The sequence below is a fragment of the Natator depressus genome, chromosome 4, assembly GCF_965152275.1.
Source record: "Natator depressus isolate rNatDep1 chromosome 4, rNatDep2.hap1, whole genome shotgun sequence".
NCBI lineage: Eukaryota > Metazoa > Chordata > Testudines > Cheloniidae > Natator > Natator depressus.
The window spans coordinates 87,780,098-87,797,496 of NC_134237.1; the positions used below are offsets into that span (position 1 = coordinate 87,780,098).

At 41.1% G+C, this 17,399-nt stretch overlaps 1 protein-coding gene across 7 annotated transcripts in view; it reads right to left on the reverse strand.

Moving 5' to 3' along the window:
• Positions 1–17,399, reverse strand: part of LOC141986641 (multifunctional protein ADE2) — a 60,348-nt gene continuing 42,949 nt past the window's right edge. For all 7 annotated transcript variants that reach the window (XM_074951359.1, XM_074951358.1, XM_074951360.1 and 4 more), the window contains 9 exons: positions 16,951–16,999; positions 15,326–15,523; positions 9,599–9,777; positions 6,321–6,500; positions 6,114–6,227; positions 4,189–4,272; positions 3,910–4,090; positions 1,993–2,151; positions 1–951 (listed from right to left, as the gene is read on the reverse strand). In XM_074951359.1, the coding sequence (XP_074807460.1) occupies positions 785–951; positions 1,993–2,151; positions 3,910–4,090; positions 4,189–4,272; positions 6,114–6,227; positions 6,321–6,500; positions 9,599–9,777; positions 15,326–15,523; positions 16,951–16,999 (1,311 nt within the window). In that variant the 3' untranslated portion in view covers positions 1–784. The remainder of the gene's footprint in view (positions 952–1,992; positions 2,152–3,909; positions 4,091–4,188; positions 4,273–6,113; positions 6,228–6,320; positions 6,501–9,598; positions 9,778–15,325; positions 15,524–16,950; positions 17,000–17,399) is intronic.

Below are 17,399 nucleotides of genomic sequence, written 5' to 3' on the forward strand. Positions count from 1 at the left end.
AAAATGAAGTCTGCTATGAGATTATCAGAGGCTCTTTAAAGCAGAATGAGTGAAATGGAAAGAATTCATTGTACTCTAACAGAGGACAAAAGGCTTACAAGTCAGTTTTGAACTCATGATTACTACTCTGAGTTAATCTTGTCTGCTGCTGTATAAGGAGCATTATTGTTAACATGAGGACATTGCTTCAGGAAATACTGAATAAGCTAACATCCTATCTTGTGATACGGCTGGCTTTCTTCTATACACTTTTACAACCTCTAATAGGATGGCTGGATGTCCAAGTCCATTCCAGAACTGTCTTCCAGTTAGGATTGCAATCTATGGCTGTGTTATTGCTTAGGGAGCACATTTTCATAACTGCAAACAGAAAAGCATAAACATTTTCTGTTTTGGATTGGCAGTCCATTCAGTTGAGTTAGTAAATCCAACTTTATCAATAACATTCTGTAGTAATACTGCTAGGGACAACTGATAAATCCAAGTGCAAATTACACTAAACCAGCATTTTGATATTGTGTAGTCTGTAGTTAAAGCAAGGACTAAGGACTAAAGCAGAACACAATTCTGAGCAAGTCAAACAACTATCCTGTATGCTTCCATTTATTAAAAAAAAACAAGACCAATTGTAGAGGCTATCATCTACCATACAAGATGTATCCTCTTACACAACAAAGGGTTTAAGATTTCCAAGTGATCTCCATGAAGATCCTAGCGTGAAGACACTTTTGCACACGGTACTATTTTTTATATAGTTTGCATTACTTTCCTTTTAACAAGTTATTTATAAGGTGCATTCTCTAAGTTTTTTGTCAGCCTGCTTCAAGGAGATCCACGTATTCAACATGCTTGAGCGCAGCTTGGCCCACACCAAGTGGTTATTTAATCCAAAAATCTCAGCAGCAAACTGGGCAGCTCCTTCGGGTGAGAGTATAGTAGGACAGCCAAGACCTGTTGTAGAAGAAGAAAAAAATCAAATCTTATCAAAACAGGATTTACAATGATCCTAAAAATTACTAACAAGTAATTTTTCAGGCCCTGATGGTTACTGCAGGATTTTTTATTTTACTTTGTCCAGTCTAATTTAAAAAAGGTAAAGCATAAGCAACCTCAATAACCCTAAAGATCCTCGCCTTATTCCTTCATTCCCAAACAAGACAAGATGGCCAGTTTTCAACTGACATAGTTTCAACATGCCCTAAACCTCTCTGCATATTTGAAGAAAGTGGAATTCCCTTGCCTTTGATGATTTTCAAAAAAAAAAAATCCGCCCCATATGTATAGTTTAGCCTTGTGGTTGTCAGACCAACCCCCCCATATAAGAACCTTGCGACCCCCCCCAGTTTGAGAACCCCTTAGCCTCTCTCAATCATTGTTGCCAGTAGTTATAGCAACATTGAATAAGTCAGCATATACCTTGAAATCTGAGTAGACTACTGAATGTATACAGAGGACTGTTCAGTGTCTAAGAAAATGCGGTTTTTAATTTCAAGCTACGTGCACCTTTAGGACTGATGCAGTTTCACAGCCAAGGAATTCTTTCAACATTAAAGCATCACAGAAAGGCTCTTTCAGTTTTATATGATCAGTTGCTAGGTTAACAAACATACTAGAGCAGTTTCATGAAGGTAAAACATAAAAATAAGTCTCAAGCTGAGTTTTTTTTTTTTTTTTTTAAAGATGTCATATGAATTCCAGTACCTATTTTAAACGTCAGTTGTTTGAGTAAGACTATAATGAAAGTTAAGTTTACCCCCCCTTCATTTTCTACAGCTCCACCTCCATCTGTACCTGGAAACTGAAATGTTACTGTCAAAAGGATTTACCCCTCCAAACCCTCTTCAGCAGTGGCTGAACTGACAATATAAATGGGTCAAAGGCATTTTCAGCACTGCTGAATTTGATAGATGTGTCCAGTATTAAAAAAAATGGGGGGTTAATTACTACAAGAATGTAACTACAGATGCCATAGGTCAACATGATGCTTCTTACCACTGGGCAGTCTAAGAGAAGACCAGACATCCTGAGCACCCCAATCGGCTGACAGAGGAGGACAGCTGACAACTGGATATGACGTGTTACCAGACAGCACTGGTCCCAAGCCATTGCTTCTGCCAGCTACCGCCACAAACACAGTAGGGATTCCATCACCTAACACACACACACGAGCATTAGCAAGTAAATATCAAAAACCGATGGGGAGAGGGGAGGAGGGAGAGAGATTTATACATTTTTCCTTTCCCCCACCTGCTTTCATGGAAAGGCTCTGTGTCTAAATACCTCCCCCCTGCAAACACACACATCTTTTTTTTAAATTCTTTTTACAAGTCAGTTAAGTTTTACTGTTGCTCAGATTTCTCATTTTTAGAATACAATGTTGTAATTCCCTATAGTAATATTCAGTAACTATCAGTCACTGCTCTTGTTACACCATCTACAGAAGTAGCATATGAGGGGCAACTCATACATCGAACTCCTTTCTCAAACAGGGGAAGAAAACTTTCAAGATTCATGATAATGGTGCGTACTGGCCATTTCTTAATGGAAACTGTTGAATCACTGGATTCTTTATTAATTAAAAACTTTGGCCTGTTGCAACAAAATTTGTAAATATTAGTTCTGCAAAGTTCAATATCAGGGCCTCTAAATAACATCTGGAAAATCTGTGCTTGCCCACACTGTGTCCCCAACTCCCATATCTACATGCACAGAGTGTACAATGGTGCATGGAAGTACCTACATGTCCATGCAAGCACAGGTCTGCAGGAGCAACAAGTGAAATTACTCCTTATGTTCGTTCAGTCAAGGCACATGTTTTTTTAATAAAATCTAAGGGTTTTTTGGTACAGAGTACTAGTGTCCACCCCATTATTCATTATTTTCTATTCTGTGGGCATCACAAGATATGGTTTTCCACCCAGCTGCAGTGTGCAAAGGGCAGCCAGTGGTGTGGTCCAAAAAAGATGACATTAGATGAAGGGGAGACTTAAGTTTTAGCAGCTGGCATTTTTTCTCCAGAATAAGAAGTGGCAATGTGTGTGTACATAGCAGGACATTGCAGTAATCCAAGATGTTGAGATGATCAGGGCCTGAGAAAGCATTTTAGCTGTTGGGATAGAGAGGAAGGCAAGATTTTTGGGGAGAAAGAAGCCATTAGACTTAGACAGGTCTGGATGTGGGAGAAGGAGCAGCTGATGATGAAACAGGTGATGATACAGAGTACCATTTATAAAGTATGCAGACAATACCAAACTGGAAGGGGTTGCAAGTGCTTTGGAGGACAGGATTAGCATTCAATGACAGTCCTTGACAGATTGGAGAAATGGTCTGAAATAAACAGGATGAAGTTCAATAAGGACAAATGCAAAGTACTATACTTAGAAAGGAATAATCACAAATACAAAATGGGAAATGACTGCCTAGGAAGGAGTCCTGCAGAAAAGGATCTCAGTGTTACAGTGGATCACAAATGAAATGAGTCAAGTATGTAATTTTGCTGCAAAAAACACCTCTCCCCCAATTCTGTGATGTATTGGCAGAAGCGTTTTAAGCAAGACAAAAAGTATTAATTCTTCCACTCTACTCAGCACTGACATGGCCTCAACTGTAACACTGTGTCCAGTTCTCGGTATCACAAATTGGAGAAAGTCTAGGGGAGAGCAACAAAAATGATTAAAGGTCTAGTAAACATGACCTATAAGGAAAGATTGAAAAAAAAAAAAAACCTGGGTTTGTTTAGTTTGGAGGAGAGAAGACTGAAGGGAGACATGATAAGTCTTCACGTACGTAGAAGGTGGTTATAAAGAAGAGGGCGATAAACTTCGTGCACAGTTTGTGGCAAAGTTCTCAGGAATCTGAAGAACTCTAGTTATTGGCTCTAAACTTAATACATGACTATTCAGGGTTTACCTTCATACTCTGCCTTGATCCTCAGAGTTTCATCTGGCCCTTTGTGAGCAGATGTCACTCGTAGCTCACAAGGAATTCCAAAGTTCGCACATGCCTTTTTAATTTTTTCGCAGTGGCCAAGATCAGAAGATGATCCCATCAACACCACAACTCTACCATGGCTCTTTGTTTTCAGCAGCAACTGGAGTGGAAAGAAAGGAAAATGAACCACAGAACTTGAACAGAGTACACAAGACTGTCAATTTCTACACAGATTACAGTTAATATTAACAGGGGTACCTCCACTCTTTCTGCAACCCATTCAAAGTTTCTTTTAACCATCTGAAGAGCTTCAGGAGTCACTTCTTTTAGATCACGGTAAGACTGAAATACACAGATAGCAAGTTATTCCTGATGTTCTATTTGGAAGTGTGATGGTCAATCATTTTGCTCTTAAATATTCAACCAGGTGCAACCATTCTACTATCAGAGGCTAGAGAAATTTATGCCATCTTTCAAACACCTGTTTCTTGAAATATATATATTCTACAATAGATTCTTGCCCATGAATTGAGGCCAACATGACATCAAGAGAATCCCAACATCTCAAATTTTGAGCCATTAGCTCCAGCAAGCACTATTGTCCACCACATTATAGTATAGTCACAGCACCCTCTACTTCAGTCAATTCCTTTCTGAGAGAAAACTCAACTTCAGTGCTTGGTTGCCTCAGCCATGATGTGTTAGCTAGCCCTCTCATGCCCAACTGAAGTCAGCTGGAGGCTTCCATGCAAATATACACCATGCAGCTTTGGCATGTTAATTTTAATTTGGAAGCAGAGCTTCAATCACAGGACAGCAACTGCACTAAAGTACAGCCAACACCTAACAAAAAAAAGTAAATGCCAAAGTTATAGTAATGGTGGATTACCACCACACCAGCAATTTGCTCAGAAGCAAATATAGTTGTATATTTGTAGTATAACAGCTGAAATGAGTGAAGAGGAAACACCATAATTTTTCATTTCATTCAGTTTTTAAAGGAAGCGGACCTAATGCTGCTTTCCAGTTTTAATTTGTTAGTAATAGCACTGGAACACTACTGTATCTTGGATTATCATAGACATAGGTTATGGCTTGTGCCTACTGGAGAGAGTCTACAGTATTAGTGGAAGTGACTAAAACCACAGAAGTTCCACGAAAGCAGCATTCAATGCAGCTAAGATGGTGCCCCACAATGGACTCAGCCTAGGATAAACCACAAATGTTTGTTCCAGGCAACAAACATCTGTGGACTGTCTAGACTTGTGGCTCTTGACCTTTCCAGACTACCGTACCCCTTTCAGAAGTCTGATTTGTCTTGTGTACCCCAGAGTTTCACCTCACTTAAAAACAAAATCAGACAAAAATAGAAAGTGTCGCAGCACACTATTACTGAAAAAATGCTTACTTTCTCATTTTTTACCATATAATTACAAAATAGATCAATTGGAATATAAATATTGTACTTACATTTCAGTGTATAGTATATAGATCAGTATAAACAGTCATTGTCTGTATGAAATTTTAGTTTGTACTGACTTCATTAGTGCTTTTTATGTAGCCTGTTGTAAAGCTAGGCAAATATCTAGATGAGCCGATGTACCCCCAGGGATATGTGTACTCCTGGCTGAGAACCACTGGTCTAGACCAGCAATTACATCAATGTTAGTTATCAGTTAAACTGAGTTAAAACAGGACAAACTTTGGCTTAGACAAATCAAGAGGCTCTGAAAGGAGAAACTTGGGACCCATTGGTGAGCCAATTTTCATCTTCATGGCATGTTTCTGACTTCTAGTACTTTATAAGTGTGTGTCTGTGTTACTCAATTATTTGACTAATTCACACTCAAGGAGTACATTTTATGCAAGAAGTTCTGGAGATCCCTGCAGACTTAACATTATACACAAGGCACTATGATAACACCAGAAAATATTGCAGGAATTCCTATTAACGACACAGGCATCCTTAAGGACTTGATTCTGTTGCCATTAAAATCAATGGAAGTTTTGCCATTGACTTGAAGAGGATCAGACCCTAAATGCTTTGTGGCCTACCTTGCATAAGCATAGACTGCCAAGGAAAGCAGCTCACAGCAGTTGCTTGAATGCTGTCCACACAGCCCCCCCGCCCCACCCAAATGAGATGTAGTTTTGTTTTTTAAACAAAATGCTTACAGTATTACCTGTTTGTCCTTCTGCTGGCTTCGGTCTCCTGACGGCCACAGTCTCCAAGAATCATTATCAATAACATCAGCAAGGACAATCTCTTTTGTAGTTATATTAACACCAAACTCAATCTAGCAAAATTAAACAAGAGCTGTAAAGTAGCATCAAAAACTTATTCCACTACTTGCAGAACCATATCTACAAGACAGATTTTTTTCTTATACCTTCATGTCTACAAGAGTGCAGTTCTGGGGTAACCAAGATTTTTCCAGTATCTCAAAAATTGCCTGTGTAGAGTGGGCCATAATATCCACCTCGGTTTGGCCAATAGTAAGTCCAGCAAAGCAGAACTTGGCTTCAATTAGTTGCTCCTCAGACCATTGTGGATCATTAGCAGCATCATCCTGAGAATGAAGTAAAATAAACTTGCATAGAATAAGATCAGTTAATGACAATTACACCAGACTTGAGTTAGATTAAAAGAAAGCCTAACAAACAGTGAAGAGAACAATTTGAAATCCAGTATCAGACAGGTTTTGTGGCTTTAAATTGATATTTGATAAGTCCTAGCAAGATTTTTTAATCACAACAGTACTGAGAAATCCAAGCTGCAAGACTTTTACTACCTTAAGATAACTTGAAAAAAGCATTACTTACTTGAACATAAAGTCTGGAAGGTGCATCAGAGAAGTGAGTTCAAGACAAAGCTTTAACTATTTTTCAGTCAATAGTCCACAAAACTTCTAATTTGGTAAATGTTTCTAGAAACGCTGTTAAATCCTAAAGGATTAGCTAGTTACACCACTCATGCTTTAGCAGACAGCAGTGGAGGGGGGGTGGGGTGTCTATATTTATTTTATCTCCACTGTATGCAGTATAAAAATAATAAACTGTAACACTGTATGCCTTTCAACTCTAATCACCACTTAACCTACAAATCTATTTCCACTGGACTACAGAGAGTTCAGTTTTAACGAATTCCAAGAGGACTTTCACTGCTAGTATTTAATCAAGTAATGCAAGTTTGACTCTAAATGTTATTCTCAACCTGCTTATTTGGAGGCAGTCAGCACATTACACTAAGACTACTTGACCTGTATTTTTAAGTCACTTTTCAAGAGTTCTTTTAATCTTGAATTGGACAGAAGTTGCTGTATGAAAGCAACTGTTGTAAAATCTTCAAGTACAGATTTTGCCAGAGCATGCAGTGAATACAACCTATTTATTATACAAGATGCATGGTTATCATCTGCTTTCAGAAGGGAATGCCCCTGTATATTGCTGAAACACCAGGATGGTTACTGGCTAGGTCCTTTCATGCTCTCCTCCAATTGGGGGAAAGGTGACAAGAAAAAAAAAAAGAGAGACTCTCAGTTTCACAAGGATACCACTTCAGAGTTTTAGCCATGTTTTCCCCTCAAAGGGAAGAAGTTAGCAACCTCCTGAAGTGGCCAGCGTGCAAGGAAATAGATCACAGTCCCTTGGGGAAAGTCTTCCCTGCCCATTCGCCATCCAGCCCCAAGGCAGCTACTCTGTTTGGAACCTCTGCTACTGAGTACCCCTGAATATCACTGAAGAGTCAGAATAGTTATTAAAGACTGGTCACTCTCCTCTCTGCTCCATTTCTCTCTCACCCTCACCCCCCAACATACCCCTACCAGCTTGCAGAACTCTGTAATGCTCCCTAACCAAACTCAGCTTGCTTTTGTCCCTTTCAGCAGCATAAGAGAAGAGGTCCCAATGTTTCCATGCTATTAAGATTGTTCAAAAATGCTGAATACAGAGACCGTGATCCGCTGAATGCCTGGGGTTACCAGTAAATTTACTCAAATCAGACACTACATATACCAAAAGGACTTCGTCAGCAAAGTACTTCTAGGACAAGGATCAAGCCAACATCAGAAAGATAAAATGTTGATGCTCTGAAATGTGTAGCACTCTTCCAATAATACTTTTTCCCACCCCTTCTGCTTACAGTCCAACCAGAAGGTTTACCCTCCCACTCCCTACCCCCAGAGTGGGACCTCCTCTCTAAACAGGCCAGTCCCTGGAGAGATACATCCTTATCTTGTCACAATGGTAGTGGTAACAACCATAAGGATGCTGAGGTTTCCTTTAGTTGATGGCTCACATGATGTGTAGTTAACTGACATGATCTTGTCATATTAAGAACTGAGGCAAAACTCCCTGTATAAAGTCACCATTCACGAACAGGATTAGCATGGACTGCTGTACAGCAGAATAAACCCTTCTGAGTTTCCTGCATCACCTCACTTCCGCTATACTCCCAAACCCTGCCAACACAAGAATGAAAATCATGCATGAACTCCCTTTGTTACTTTATCATGTTACATTTGTTTAGTGGTGTAGTTATGCTGTGGCAGCTTAAGTGATATAAGGAAGGACAAGAGAAAAAGTCCATAACATGGACCACATTTTAACAGATTATCTCGTGAACCACCTCCTCTCTTACTCACTATTATGCATGCTGTCTTCCCATTTGTGATCACAAAGGTCTCCTTCCCTCCTCATTTACCTCACACCCATTTCAATTACAGCAATAGTTTACATCGAAGAGTAACAAACAGAGAGTGCTTAATGCATTTTTAGCTGTTCTGTAATGAGATTTAAATGCTGGAAATGAGTCTGCACTATGTGACCAGCCAGCTTTCTGATCTAGTTTGAGAATCTCTGATCTAAGAGAATATTCAAGAATATTCATTTTAGAAATGTTTGCAAAATACAGTATCAATACTAGTTTTTAAAAATCCATCAATAAGTAGTTTCATTTCAGTTTAAAGGGACATTTGTCATCCTAAAAAATACACTTGTCTGAAAGTGTTATATTTATAGCTGCTATAATTATATTTCTTTTCACCCTTTGTTTGCCAGTCAGTTTCATTATTTTTTCAGTAGGATCAATTAGCCAGTTTCATATTTGTATGGATCTTGCATGCAGCAATAAGGGTAGCAAACACACAAACAGAAGTGCAAAAACCACAAAAATTGACAGAAGTCAGTTTCAGGCACTAACCCTGCTCCTGTGTTCAGCTTATTTTGTAAAATAATGGGCATCAGGTTTAAAACAAATAAAAGGAAGTTCTTCTTCACACAGCGCACAGTCAACCTGTGGAACTCCTTGCCTGAGGAGGTTGTGAAAGCTAGGATTATAACAGGGTTTAAAAGAGAACTGGATAAATTCATGGAGGTTAAGTCCATTAATGGCTATTAGCCAGGATGGGTAAGGAATGGTGTCCCTAGCCTCTGTTTGTCAGAGGGTGGAGATGGATGGCAGGAGAGAGATCACTTGATCATTACCTGTTAGATACACTCCCTCTGGGGCACCTGGCATTGGCCACTGTCAGTAGACAGGATAGTGGGCTCGATGGACTTTTGGTCTGACCCAGTATGGCCATTCTTATGTAAAAATGATGCTATTTCAGGTGGACGGTTACCTTTAACACATTGCCTTCTTTTGTTTAATAGTTACAGTTTTACTTACCTTGTAAAACATCTCAATTTTGGGTGGGTAAAACTTATATCCTTCCTTGACACCAGGGTTTCTTTTCAGGAAAGAACCAGTAGCAATTCTTCTGCACACCCATTCAATTGGAATCATTTCACATTGAGCTGCTATGAACGCGGTGTCGCTATGTTTTCTGACAAAAGCAGTTTTGATTCCTAAATGTAAAAAAAGAAAACTCAGTTTACTCTGTGCATTTCTATGAGTGAAATGAGAACTGCAACCAGCTTGGCGTATAGTTGATCAAACAGAAAATTAGTTCATCAGAAGATCCCTTTTCTCAAAGACCTTTATGTGTTGTTCTGTAGCTACAATATACCTAAGATGATTACTTCCCAAGTGAGAGGCCTTAAATAATTAGGACAAACACAAAATGGTCTCAGTCCAGAAAGCACTCACTTCCCCAATTCCATCCAACAAAATACACAGTACATTATAGAGAGCCTTAGAAACCAGTTTGTAGTGCATTTTCAGAACTTGTTTAAAATCACTTTGCAATAGAACACTTTTTCCTGATCATGCTATAGATCAGTGGTGTTCAATCTTTTTTCATTTGCGGATCCCTAAAAAATTTCAAATGGAGTTGTGGACCCTTTTGGAAATTTTAGATAAAGTCTGCAGACCCCCAGGTTCAAAACCACTGCTATAGATAACCTAAGTCAATGCTCCTAATGGATGCCTTCCCATTTTCATCTTTCTGCTAGTTTATGTCCTTATGTTAGAGTCACAGTGGGCAGATGTCATGAAGGGCAGGGCTGTCCCTACCAATTATGGTGCCCTACGCAGCCTGAGCACCTGCTCCCCCCCCACGGAGGGTCTGGGCTGCGCTCAAGGCCTGCAGGGCTGGGGACGCAGAAGCTGTAGGGGGCCCCACAGCAGCCCAGGGGATTAGCGGGGGCCCTGGTGCCAGCAGCAGGAAGTGGAACGACCCAGCCCGCTCCTCCTGCCCCAGCTGAGTTGCTTGGGTGGGGTGGGAGAAGGGACCACCCCCCATACTCACCCGTAGCAGGAAGTGGAGCGACCTAGCCCCAGCCGTGTTGCTTGGGAGGAGGGGGAAGGACCGCCCCCCACACTCATCGGCAACGGGAAGCAGAGCGGAGCGGGCTGGGGCTGGATTGCTCCATTTCCTGCTGCTGCCGATGAGTGTGGGGTCAGGCCTGACGCTGGTGCAGGCCCCCTGCTAATCCTCCGGGCTGCGTCTATCGCTGGGGGAAGAGATGGAATGGGGGTGGGCCAGGGGTGGAGACTAAGAGGCAGAGCAGAGGGAATTGTTCTGGGCCCCACCCCCCTTTAGGGATAGCCCTGCCCCTTGCAGTGGGCGCAGCCCGCTGGGGGGGGGGGGGGGGGGGAGGGCGGCGCAGCGGCAGCCAGGTGATAGGGCTGGCTGCTGGTGCTGCCGCGTATGCAGCACGCAAATGACTAGGGCGCCATGAAATTTGGGGCAATTTTGATTATGATGTGGCCCTCCTCTCCTACTCCAGTTCCAAAACCTCCACCCTTTTTAGCTATGCCAAGCCAACTGTAAGGTCCCTGATTTAGGATCTGCCAAAGGCAAAGTAGCCAGTATCTGGTAAATCCAGAGTGGATATGTTCCATTCCAATTCTGAACAATTTCAAACTTTTTTGTTGCTCTGAACTGTGCTGTATGTGGTGATTTTTGGTCCTATTTGACAGTAAGCCTTCACTCACAAAGCAAAGTTAAAGTCCAGTCAATCTTTTACAGTGTTATTGTACTTCACAAAAGGCAACCAATATATACTTTAAATGAAGCAATTTTAGGATTACAGGACTGATTTCTAGAACAACTAGATTAATGTAACCTTGTCAATCTTTCTTGTGCTTAAAAGTGGGTGTGTTGTTTGTTTAATATTTTCAGGATTACAGATTGACTGCCTCTGCTGACAACAAATTAAAAAACATCCAACAAAGAGTTTGAAGACAGTTAATAGGTAACGAATCAAGTGTAGCTGTGTTAATTGATTTTAAGTCAGGAGATAACAAGTAGGGCCAAAAGAGGATGCTCTCCTTTGTGGAGAAACAAGATGTTTAAGATTCAGTGTCTACACTGGTGTCCATTTTGGTTTAAACGCATCATCTGAGGCGGTGCAACCAAACTGTAAACTGAAATTAAAAGGGACTTGATGGGCAGAATAACCACAATGTCCATCTCAGCTGCTTCTGCTGCTCTTCTTTTTCCTGAATGTGTATTTTAGAGCTGCTATTCTTAGCTCACAAGAACTGCAAGTCAAATTTTGTTTCTATCAGAAGAGTGAAAGAAATTAACAGATGTCTCCTCTTATACACACAGCTTTTGTATCACCTGTGGACTTTGAAAGAAACTCTAGTTCAGAAGAGTTATGCAAAGTAAATAAATTACGCCCCCGCCCCCCAAAAGCATTAACATGACCTGTCAATTGTGGTAGTTAGATTGGTCAACTGGTGACTGAGAAACCAAGGATACTTTTGCTTAGACTTCTAGTGCATACCCAGGTCAGTTTAGTAAGGGGATGTTTTCTAATTCCTAATGAATGAAGCAGTCACTGGGGTTTTTTGTTTTTTTTTGGTAATGATTAAAGTAGTGATCTTGCAAACACTACCAGACATAGCATTTTGTACCCTTTATAGCCCAGTTTACTTTAGGTAAAGGTGTCTGAAACACGTAAGTGACCTATGACCCTAAGTCACTTAGGGCTGTTAAGCTATTTAAAAAACCAGATTGCATGATTAAAAAAAACGGAGCATGCAATTAACTGTGCTGTTAAATAACAAAATACCATTTATTTAAATATTTTGGATGTTTTCTACATTTTCAAATATATTGATTTCAATTACAACACGGAATACAAAGAGTACAGTTTTCACTTTATATTTTTGATTACAAATATTTATACTATAAGAAAAAAAAGTATTTTTCAATTCACCTAATACAAGTACTATAGTGCAATCTCTATCATGAAAGTTGAACTTACAAACGTAGAATTATGTACAATAACTGCATTCAAAAAACAACGTAAATCTTTAGAGCCTACAAGTCCATTCAGTCCTACTTCTTGTTCAGCCAATCGCTTAAACAAGTTTGTTTACATTTGCAGGAGATAATGCTGCCAGCTTCTTGTTTACAATGTCACCTGAAAGTGACAACAGAGGTTCACATAGCACTATTGTAGCAGGCATTGCAAGATATTTACGTGCCAGATGCGCTAAAGATTCACATGTCCCTTCATGCTTCAACCACTATTCCAAAGGACTTGCATCCATGCTTATGATGGGTTCTGCTCGATAACCATCCAAAACAGTGCGACCAGGCGCATGTTCATTTTTAATCATCCGAGTCAGATGCCACCAACAGAAGGTTGATTTTTTTTTTGGTGGTGGTTCCGGTCCTGTAGTTTCTATATTGGAGTGTTGCTCTTTTAAGACTTCTGAAAACATGCTCCACATGCGTCCCTCTCAGATTTTGGAAGGCACTTCAGATTCTTAAACCTTGGGTTGAGTACTGTAGCTATCTTTAGAAATCTCACATTGGTACCTTCTTTGCATTTTGTCAAATCTGCAGTGAAAGTGTTCTTAAAAACGAACAACATGTGCTGGGTCATCATCCAAGACTGCTATAACATGAAATATATAACAGACTGCGGGTAAAACAGAGAAGCAGACATACTATTTTCCCCAGAGTTCAGTCACAAATTATTTAATACATTATTGTTTTTAGCAAGTGTCATCACTATGGAAGCATGTCCTCTGGAATGGTGGCCAAAGCATGAAGAGGCTAAATATTGATATGCCCATCTAGCATGTAAATACCTTGCAATCCTGGCCACAAAAGTCCCAGGTGACATTGTAAACAAGAAGCGGGCAGTATTATCTCCTGCAAATGTAAACAAATTTGTTTTTCTTAGTGACTGGCTGAACAAGAAGTAGGACTGAGTGGACTTGTAGGCTCTAAAGATTTACATTGTTTTGTTTTTGAGTGTAGTTATGTAACAACAACAAATCTACATTTGTAAGTTGCACTTTCATGATAAAGAGACTGCACTACAGTACATGTATGAGGAAATTGAAAAATACTATTTATCATTTTTACAGTGCAAATATTTATAACAAAAATACAAAGTGAGCACTGTACATTTTGTATTGTGTTACAATTGAAATATTTGAAAATGTAGAAAACATCTACAAATATTTAATAAATTTCACTTGATATTCAATTAACAGTGTGATTAACACCCCGAGTAATTTTTTTGAGTTAATCGTGTGAGTTAACTGCGATTAATCAACAATCCTAGCCCTTTTGAAAACATTACCCTCTATTTTTATTCAACAGGATTACTCAATGTTGCATCTGCAAGTTTTTTAAACTAAAAATCTTAAAGAGAAATCCCAGAACCTTTACACTTTCATTAACAGTTAAAACAGAATAAAGAGCCATGCTCTCACCCAAAGTATTTCCATATGAGAGAGATTAATGAGGATTGATGTTTAGTTTTCTTTTTAAAAATCTGCAAACACAATTATGAAAGATCTTATAAGATTCAAACTTGAGTTAACAAGGTACTGATTATGCAGTTTTAAGTGCTGAGCAACTAAAATCAAGTTATTTGTATTACAGTAGTGCTTCAGAGCCCTAATCAAGAAAGCATGGGTTTATTTTTAATGTATGGTATATGCTTGTCAAAAAGACATTTGAGAAAAGTGCACCTAAGCCCTATGAAGGAAATTATGAATTATTTTTTTATAAGTCTAATACACTAAAGTAAATTTGAAGAACTTTCTCAAAAAAATTTACTTGACAGTAATTTTTTGAAGGAAAGGCAGAGCATTCAAATCATTTACCTTCTGTAAAACAAGCAAGGATTAATACCATTTTTACAGATTAGGTACCAACTCGTTAAGTGACCTAAATTGCACAGGATGAAGTTCTGGCCCTACTCAAGTTCATGGAAGTTCTGCTGTTGATTTTGAAGGGGCGAGGATCTCATCAATAGTCTTCTACAGCATGAAAAGGTAAGCCATTTTTGAAGCCTCAAAAATAATCTTAAGATCTCAATTCATCTCAGTATCCACCATGTGCTACATCATAAACTCTGCAAAATAAAATAGCTTCTTCACAGCTACCTGTAAAGTATTTGGCACACTTTTTTATGCCACAAACAATAAACAGTCTTTGAAAGTGATATGGCAGACACTGAGAAAACAAGCACGTGTAATGAAGTTTATCCATCTTCATTTTTATTATGGTTTAACTCTAGTAAAGCTAGGTAAAGTTTTGCTTCTAAATGCAGTCTTTGGTATGGTCACTGACCAGCAGTAGTAATTTCCAGACAAATGTGTGGAATAAGAGCTTAATGCCAAACTCTCACTATCTGCTTCTAACCTGGGAGTTGAAAAGGAGCATGAGGTGGTTGGTGAGGAGGGAAGAGAATGGTGTCCAGGAAAACAGCAATAATGCATATGGAAGCTTTTTGGGGCTGGGGGAGGACTTCAAATATGATAAATTAAATTTTAATTTAGTAACCTAAATCAATAACCTTAGATTACTCTCTGGGACACTGATATAAGGACATTTACTGAAGACAGTCAGTTACAAAACCTAGGTGAATTAACATTAACATTTACACCTTCTCAGACAGACAGTCGTATCACTCCATAAGACTCACCATATATAACAGAACACAAATGCATCTACTTTACCTTTGAAATACTTACCAGATTCATGTAGCAGCTGAAACACACAGCTAGTTGTTGCATTGGAAATTGCTGCCTTTCCTTCCATGTGATCCTTCCTAGCTGCATTTCCTGCTGTTATCTGGTCTTTTGATTGCATCATCACACATCCTGGGAGACCTGGCAACTCATAGACTTCTTTTGTTTTACCTTCATTAATTTTTTTACCAAGTTTCAGTTCTAGAGAAATAAAGTTAATTTCTAAAATTAAATTTTTGGACAAATTATTATTTTTGGCAAATCATACATACAAGTACATTTTGGGAAACAGAGATAGTTAGTTTAAAGACCAGAAGCAGTATGCTAACTAACAGACAATGCCCCAACATTCAAGTTTTCTTCAATGAGTATAAAGGAACATTTAAAGCCCATCTAGAAAACTGGTAGAAAAGGAAAACTTTAGTTCCAACAGCACAGACAAAAGTCTGTAAAGTCTCATGACTACTGGCCAAATGGTTCCACTGATGCAAAACAATCAGGATTTGTTTCCTTAAACTATGGTAAGGACTCTACATGTTGGATACATTTCTTTGTACGTATCCTTTTATTCTTTATGTCTATTCTAACAGTAATAGAAGTTTAAACAAGCACATGTACAGGTGAAAATTGAGAAGTTCTATTCAAGACACAGCGTGACAACAGATGGGTATGGCTGGTCACTTCATCTTCGGGAAATGGGAAGAAAAGCATACCTGCCGGGCATCAGGCAGATTTGTACTTGCAAGGGCTCAGCAATGCCTCTTGCTGCTGCTACCTGTGCTACACTGCTATTTATACTTGTGCCAAGCTCAATGAGAGCTAGCCAGCGGGCAAGTATGTACACACAAGCAGGGAAATCACACCCCTAGCTCAAAGGAGTGATTTTAAGCAAGTGCCATTTGAAGGTTATTGGGGGTTATCAGCACCTTAACTGTTCAAACTAAAAAGTTTCAAGTGGTAGGCCATTATGTTCATGCTATGTTTGCTTTTCACTCATCCTGGAGCGAAACTGGACTTATCTGGATTATAGCCAGCTTCACGTGGTACAGCTCTGAACCTAAGGTAGGACAGCCAGAAGCCTAAAGGCCCCACTTACAGCGAAGGAGAACACGAAAACAGCTCTATTAAAGTTTTGTTTCAACCCCCATGAACTTTGGAGCCAGCCACTTCCATGGCGGGTCTTGTCCTTCAGGTTTCATTTAACCTGTTCCCCAGTTTGGGTTTAAACAACAAACCACCCTTCCCCCCGCACGGAGTCTGCACCGGGGGCCTAGGCTGCACGCACGCCTTGTTACCCACCAGCCCACGCGGTGCGGCCGGCAGGAGCCCGAGCATCCCCCCCGCGCCCCCCAGCCTGGCCTGGGTGAATTGGCACGAGCCACCCGTCACTCCCGCAGCCCGCTGCTCCTCTCTGCCGGCGGGGGAGGCGCCTCTCCGGCACAGCCCCGGGGGCCCAGCAGCCCAGGGCCCGGCCCCACGCAGCACCAGCGCTAGCCGCCTCCCGCCCTGGGGAAGACCGAGAGGGGAAGCGGGCTCTGCTCCGAGCCCCGCCAGCTTCGGAACTCAGCCCCAAGATCGCCCGAGGCCTCGCGCCGGGCCGGGGAGGGGCCGAGGGTGCGGAACGTTACCTGTTGCTACGGGAGCCATCGCGCCGGCGGCGGCCAGGAGACCAGGCACCTAGGAGACACAGAGAGGCCCGATTAGCACGTGCGGCTGGTGGTGGCGGCTCCGCACTCGTGGTCACGCACACACCAGATGACGCAGCGCGCGCGAGGGGCAAAGGCGGGCAGCGTAAAGGGCGGGGCGTGACTGCCCAGCCCAATTGCCGCAAGGAACCCGCCCCCCGCACTGGCAAACCCACCGACCGCTGCCCCCCGTGGCCCCTCCCTATGAGACCTCCCACGCGCCTGCCCCCCTCACTGCGCGCGCTAACATCCCCGCCCTCCCCCTGCTCTCCTTCGCGCCAGTGCAACTGCCCCCCCGGTCTCTGGGCACCTAGACCCGCTCCCTCCCCGCTGTCACTCACGAGCTGCAGCGGGCGGGCGGGCTGTGAACACAGCGGGGAGTCTGGGGAAGC